The 7,500-nt window shown below is 32.9% G+C and overlaps 1 protein-coding gene across 1 annotated transcript in view; it reads left to right on the top strand.

Annotated features, from left to right (window-relative positions):
- LOC144955895 (lithostathine-1-like) overlaps window positions 1–3,865 on the top strand; it is a 20,623-nt gene extending 16,758 nt beyond the window's left edge. Inside the window, exons 4-5 of the mRNA XM_078886153.1 lie at window positions 3,051–3,148; window positions 3,623–3,865. Of these exons, the coding sequence (XP_078742279.1) occupies window positions 3,051–3,148; window positions 3,623–3,769 (245 nt within the window). The 3' untranslated portion in view covers window positions 3,770–3,865. The remainder of the gene's footprint in view (window positions 1–3,050; window positions 3,149–3,622) is intronic.
- Window positions 3,866–7,500: the final 3,635 nt, after the last annotated feature.

Below are 7,500 nucleotides of genomic sequence, written 5' to 3'. Positions count from 1 at the left end.
AAATGACAAATTGCCATATTCATGGACAATAAAGATCTATTATTATTATTATTATTGATTATTATTATTATTATTATTATTATTATTATTATTATTATTATTATTATTATTATTATTATTATTATTATTATTATTATTATTATTATTATTATTATTATTATTATTATTATTATTACCATCTGCAATCAATCAAAGAGAGTTGCCAAACAAATTTGTCAACTTTTTAAAAGAAAAAATCCATAACATTCGTTCAGAACTAGATCGGCATGAACCATTTATAGATACAAATATATTCTATGGTACCCCTTTAGACAAGTTGCAACCAGTTTCACATAGTTTCATAAAAGAATTGATAAAAAAGCCCCCATTAAATCCTGTGACCTTGATCCCCTACCAGCACAGCTTTTGGCTAGCTACATCGATACATTATTACCATTCATTACATCAATCATAAATACATCCATACTGACTGACAAAGTTCCATCGTGCTTTAAAAGTGCCCTCGTCAAACCACTTCTGAAGAAACCATCACTGGACCACAATATATTAAACAATTATCGTCATGTATCAAATTTACCTTTTTTGTCAAAACTTTTGGAGAAGGTAGTACTGACACAATTAACATCTCATCTAAAGGGGAGGGGAGGGGGGGGCGGAGCGACATTAATAATGATGAAATTTGACCCAGTTAGCTAGAATTAGATTTTGGTGGGATGTTGTCATGTGACCATTTGACTGCATAAAAATTTGCATGAGAACTTCATCTTCAGTTTTTTTTTACTACTCAAAATAACGTATTTTGTGACCCATGGTATGGTTAAATCCATGCCCATTTTTAGTTTCAGAGGACTGATTTCATGAAATAGTATCAACTAGTCTTTATAACTAAGTAAAGGCAAAAATATATCAATGAAAATTAGAAGCTCTTCACTATTTTCAACAAACAATCACTTGAGAAGTCTGCATGAGGAGAGTTTTCCCCTAAACTAGTATACTTTGACTTTTAAATGCGTTTTTCTCAAAACTACAATTCTTCACTAAAAACCTAACTCCACCCTCAATTTTCAATCAATCTTCTTCAAACTTTTTACAAATGAGTGTTATACAGATAAGCAAGTCCACAAGAAGCCGGGATTTTGAAAAAAAAATCATGAGTAATTTGCAATTATGTAACTTTTTTCAACGGGAATAATCGAGTAAAGATTCTAATTTTTTTAAAAAAATATGAAATCGGGCTTCTAGAACCTCTGTGTTTTTCTTTTGTCTACCTGTGGCCAATATATTATGGCAATCGGTTCATAAACAAAAAAGCCTTTGACTTTTAAATGTTTGTTATTTATTTTCTAACATGGCGTCGTTTCCATAGCAACGGGCAACTGTTTTCGAGAAAAGTCATATGCAATCGTCCTTCCGAAACATATACATTATGGCTGTATACTGAGGTTTAGGATATTTCATCAAATAAAAAAAATGACCCGTAGTGTCTCTTCCCCCCCCCTCCCCCGCCTTTTTTTAAAAGACAACATTTGGAACAACCCTTTCAGTCAGCCTACGAAGACTAGAAAATACGTTCGGCATTAAAGGAATTGTCCTTAATTGGTTTACATCATATTTACAAGAACGATGGCAGAGTGTCGTGATGAACAAGTTTTTCGAAACTTTGGAGTGCCACAAGGCTCTGTTCTTGGCGCTGTCCTTTTTACTGTTTATATGCTGCCCCTTTCTAGTGTGATGTCCAGATTTAATCTGAGTTATCATTTTTATGCAGATGATACGCAAATATATGATTCAGCACCCCTTGGTAATTCACAGTTCTTAAAAGAACGAATTGCGAGCTATTTTAATGAGATTAAATCTTGGATGTACCAAAATAAGTTAAAATTAAATGACTGTAAAACTGAGATTTTAATGTGTGGAAGGCCGAGTATCCTTAAACAGGGAAATAAATCACCTATTTTACTCTCGAAAATAGCACAATAGAATTTTCAAATAAAGCAAAAAACCTTGGCGTCATCATTGATAAAGATCTTTCAATGTCAAGCCACGCGAATAACACCATTCGATCTATGTACATAATAATGAAAATAAATAAGCACAATTCGTAATTTAATACCAAAGCATATAGCAGAACTTTTAATTAATTCCCTTGTTTTATCTAAATTGGACGATTGTAACTCCCTTTGGGTGACTTTAGCTAAAGACTAAATGAGCAAACTTGTACTTATTGTACGCAATAAGAGAAAATACCCGTCAGCAACTCTCCTTCTCCTTGAGTTAGATTGGCTTCCTGTGGAAAAAAAGAGTTGCCATTAAGATTTGTACTGTTGTCTACAAATCCTTGAGCACCAACAGTCCCTCCTATATTAAAGACCTTCTAAACATATATGTCCCAAATAGAAACTTGAGGTCAAGCAATGACCAATCAATCCTTGTCAAACCTAAGCCATTGCGTAAAATAGGTGAACAATCTTTTCAATTTTCGGCCCCCCATTTTTGGAACTCTCTCCAATCACAAGTAAGATCCTCGGATTCGTTGACATCGTTCAAATCTCGCTTAAAATTTTATCTTTTTACGTTATAATGTTGCCATACTATTATCATATTTTGTTGTTGTTGAATGTAATTCGTATCACTTTTCCATTAAACTTGTCTTACTGTAATGTGTTTTGTTTAATATCACTATAAAGCGCTTAGAGCCTGTGACAACGGGGTAAAGCGTTATATAAATGCCATTTATTTTTATTATTATTATTATTATTATTATTATATTATTATTATTATTATTATTATTATTATTATTATTATTATTATTATTATTATTATTATTATTATTATTATTATTATTATTTATTATTATTATTATTATTTATTATTATTATTATTATATTATTATTATTATTATTATTATTATTATTATTATTATTATTATTATTATTATTATTATTATTATTATTATTATTATTATATCATTATTATAAGAATAATAATAATGATGATGACGATGATGATGATGATGATGATGATGATGATGATAATATTCAATTTTGCAGGATTGTTAAGGCAAACGCGATTTACTGATGCTTGGATCGGTCTCAGAAATACTGCACAATTCGGATTTAATTGGCGATGGTCTTATGGAGGTTCTTGGGTAAGACTATATATTATTATGATGGTCAGGTTTATGGACTAATTAACTATCCCAAATTGTGAAAGAGTTTTTTGATAAAGATACTAGAACAAGGTATTATTTTACATGAAGGTCATTTGAAAGATCATTATTTTTTCCTAATAATAATAATAATAATAATAATAATAATAATAATAATAATAATAATAATAATAATAATAATAATAATAATAATAATAATATAATTATAAATATAATAATAATAATAATAATAATAATAATAATAATAATAATAATAATAATAATAATAATAATAATAATAATAATAATAACAAGATGGCTTTAAACTCCTTTCATATTGGTTTAAGCAGTTTTGTAATTGGAAACTTCGCTATTTTTTAAATTTACAGTCATCATAATTCCTTTCCAATGTTTGCAAGAAAAATGTTGTTCTCATTTTTCCTTTCTAATCAGTTCTGTATTAAACTATTTCAGAGAGCCGCGTATCGCCCTTGGCAACCACGTCAACCAGACAACTCCGGAAAATGCGTCACTATTGACAATAACGGACGTTGGGATGATACTGGTTGCGCCATTAATAAGGCCCTCGTTTGCCAGATAGCTCCTTTTAGAAATGGTTAATTTGTGACCCACAATCCCGAAAAGTTATTAATTTGTGTTGAGTAAGACACTTTGGAGTGAAATTACAAATAAAATGTTACGAAATACAAAGGTTAATGTCTTTGTAAAGGAAGAAATTTTTTTTTTAAATACAAGAGTTTTTATGAAGCGTTATATCCACCTAACATGCTAAAAGGGCTTTATAAGGGATCCTTGACCAACAGCAACATTTTAACATTTAGCATGAGTCATGACGCTTGCGATAGTACTTATTTTTTGACAGAGACAACGCTGCTCAAGACCAAACACTTATTTTAAACCTGAAAGCTGTGAGAAAACGTGAGTAAAGAGCCTTTTCAAAGGACTCAACTATGAACCGCTCAGAATGGGACTAAAAACCTAAAACAACCGCTGCGAAGATCTTTGAAACTTTTATCTTTTCACCCCCTGTCAACACCTCAAGACCATCATTTACCTTCAACTGCCCTCTATTTCGCAAAATCATCACTTCTGTTTTTGACTCAATCAAATTCAACTCGTTTGCATCCATCCACTCTTTTACACCCATCACATATTCTTCTACAAGTTTCATAACATTTTCGAGATTTTTATTTTTTTCAGTAGCATAAAGCTACGCATCATCTGCATAAAGATGATAGCGCAGCCCATGACCACTAATGACATTAGTCAATGGAGAAGTATACAAAACAAAAGGAATTGGACCCAAAACAAAGCTTGGGGAACACCAAAAGACAATGTATATTGACGTGAAAGTTTTTTTTGAAACCAAAACTGTTGTTTTCTGTCATATAAATACGATTCAAACCACTGCAACAGAGTCCCGGACAAGCCAAATGTTATATTGAATATTTTAATGAGAATGCCGTGTTCAATAGTACCAAAAGCCACCGAAAGGTATAACAATTGTCAAAAGAGAAAAAGAGCCTTTATCTAAAACATCAAGCAAATCACTCGCAAAACAACACAGAGCAGTTTCTGTGATGTGGTAAGAACGATAAGCTGACTGAATTTTTTTCCCCATAGATTGTTTTCTTGGAAATGTTGTGAAAGGCGTCTGAGTTACAACGTTTTCAGGGATTTTAGAAAGAAATGGCAAATTTGAGACGGGACGGTAGTTACTAAGGTCATTTATATCGAGGTTTTTCTTTTTTTTTATGAGAGACTTTACAATTGCATGTTTCAAGTTATCTTGGACGTGTCCTGAGATAAGTGACTGATTTATAATATGATTTATGGATGTTGACAATTCGGGAAGACATAGTTTCAAAATATTAGTGGGTAAAGGATCTAAATCCCACGACTTCGAGGGAAATGAACACATTATTTCAGGAGGTTAGAGGCATTTTTGGATGTATAGAAGAATGTTGAGGCTATCATGGACAGACAAGTATACGAACGGGGAAGTGTTGGCGAAGGTGAGAAAGGGAAGAATGTTGATCGATACCATATTAGTTGACTTATCACTACCACCCTGGAGTTTGGCACATTACACATTAAGATGTGTAGTTGTCTAACAGGCAAGACGTATTTTTGTTGTTGTGACATTTCTCTTCAATATTTACCTGAGTGATCTATAGATTACTAAAAATATCCCATATGTTCCACTACCTACATTCTTTCATGAATCACACAATCTCAGTTGCAAACATTCGATGCGAAGATGTACAATTTGTTAAACTTAATTTAAGGTATGCAACTTATGATATGAATCACGGCTTTTAATTATAATAGGATTGTCTCCCTTATTAAGTATTTGAAAGATCTGAACGCGGTGCTCTCCACGGAGAGTCAAACAAACATGAACTTTTATATTGATTTGCGTTAGTAATATACGCACAACATCACCAGTCGGATATTAAAGTACCAACTCACAAAACTATTTGTAATATTGAGCGTGTTTTATTTTCTAATTGATATAATTTAGTGGGGACTAACAATTAAAATGGCTGTTTAAAACAATAAAAAAGTGAGTAGTGACCTCAATTTCGTTCTTCTTCTTCTTCTTCTTCTTCTTCTTCTTCTTCTTCTTCTTCTTCTTCTAGAAACCTCCAATATTGTCGTGGATCACTCCACCGTTTGTAGGGTAGTACATTGTAAAATTATTAAAATACAGCACATAATACTAATACTAATAAAATATGTAGAGTGAAAAGTCATGATGTGAGCTCTAGCAACCGCGTGAAGGCATGCTGGCAACCGTTTTCATCCACGTCATCTGGGAGGCTATTCCACAGTCGGGCTGTGGAAGGGAAAAACGAATACAGGTGGGCGTCCGTGTTTTTATTTTGAGATGGTTATTTTGCTGCGTCTCCCCTCGTTGTTATTTTGCTGATATATTTGATGTCGTTTGGAAGTTTAAGGCACGACTTTTTATGGTAGATCTTCTGAAAAATTTTAATTTCATCTATTTTTCTTCTCTTTCCAAGCGGTACAAGTCAATCTGTTGTGTTATTTCAGATGCACTTGAGAAAGGATCGAATGTTTTTGTGATGCGTGTTTTTATTTTGATGTTGTCTAACGTGTCGATGTTTCTCTTTCTATATGGGTCCCAAATTGAGCTGCCATAATTACAAACCCGTGGTGCTTTCTAAATCGTGCTATTCATCATACGAACTATTTTACTTTCATCACATAAATTACTGTTAGTTTAGATATATTCAGTTATTGGGGATCTCACGATATGCTCTAACAGTTTGCAGCAGGTTCAAGTTAATGAAATGGGACGGTAGTTTTGTTTCTATCACCTTTCTTGTAGAGGGTTGGACAAGAGGGTGCTTCCAAACAATTGGTATGTCTCCCGTTTTAAGAGAGAGTTTGAACAAGTGTGTGAGGGCAGGTGCAAATTCGTTACTTAGTTTCTTTAAGAGACGGGATGTGTTGTGATTGTTTTCTGGCTTGAGATTTTGAAGCAAAATCAGAGTAGAATTATTAATAGGTATGTTGATTTTTCATTTGCGTCAGAGTATATTATACTTTACCAACCTGATCTCACTTCCTACTTATTTCAAATTTCCATAGATTTTTGTTTAAGTCTTAACTTGCAAGTTCCTTAACATAATCATGATAGGCTCTTCTACTCTCTCTCTCCCACTCTCTCTCTCTCTCTCTCTCTCTCTCTCTCTCTCTCTCTCTCTCTGCGTTTCTTTTGCAGCCGGGCGTAATTGTACAAGTCTTTTTTACTGTTGTACTTTTTGGTTCTGCTCCATGTCTTTTGTCTCCGTCTGGGTAACCGCGTGATAATCGTGTTTTTCCATGGTTGGTGGAATTTCCGTGAGGTTTCCTTCGTTGGTATTTGTTTGGTCATCATATGTGGTCATTGATGGCGATCCAAACGTCCTCAATGCTTTCAATGCGTTATATTATCACTAAAATACGTGTTTTTGTCTACATTTCAGCGATGTTTGCCCTTTTAAAAATAGTAATAGGTTGCAATATTTTGTGATTTTTATTGTTTGATAGTGCTTTCCGTGATGAGGATGCAATGGTCACTCATGCCTGGAATTGTTGTACACTTGACAATTAAATTTGATCGATCTGTGATAAATAAGTCGAGCATATTTAAACGCCTTGTTGGATTTTTGTTTATTTGATTGACAAAGGCCAAAATCTTTCAATTTGTTAATAAATATTTACTGATGAAGTTCATTGGTAAATGGTTATTTTTTCTTGTTCCCAATTGATATCAAGTAGGTTCAACCCTCCGCTTAACCAGAGTACTTTTTTCAGGTCTA

This window comes from Berghia stephanieae, chromosome 10 (assembly GCF_034508935.2).
Source record: "Berghia stephanieae isolate SIO BIC M18660-M18661 chromosome 10, UCSD_Bste_1.3, whole genome shotgun sequence".
Taxonomy (NCBI): Eukaryota; Metazoa; Mollusca; class Gastropoda; order Nudibranchia; family Aeolidiidae; genus Berghia; species Berghia stephanieae.
This window is presented reverse-complemented; position numbering and strand designations above follow the sequence as displayed.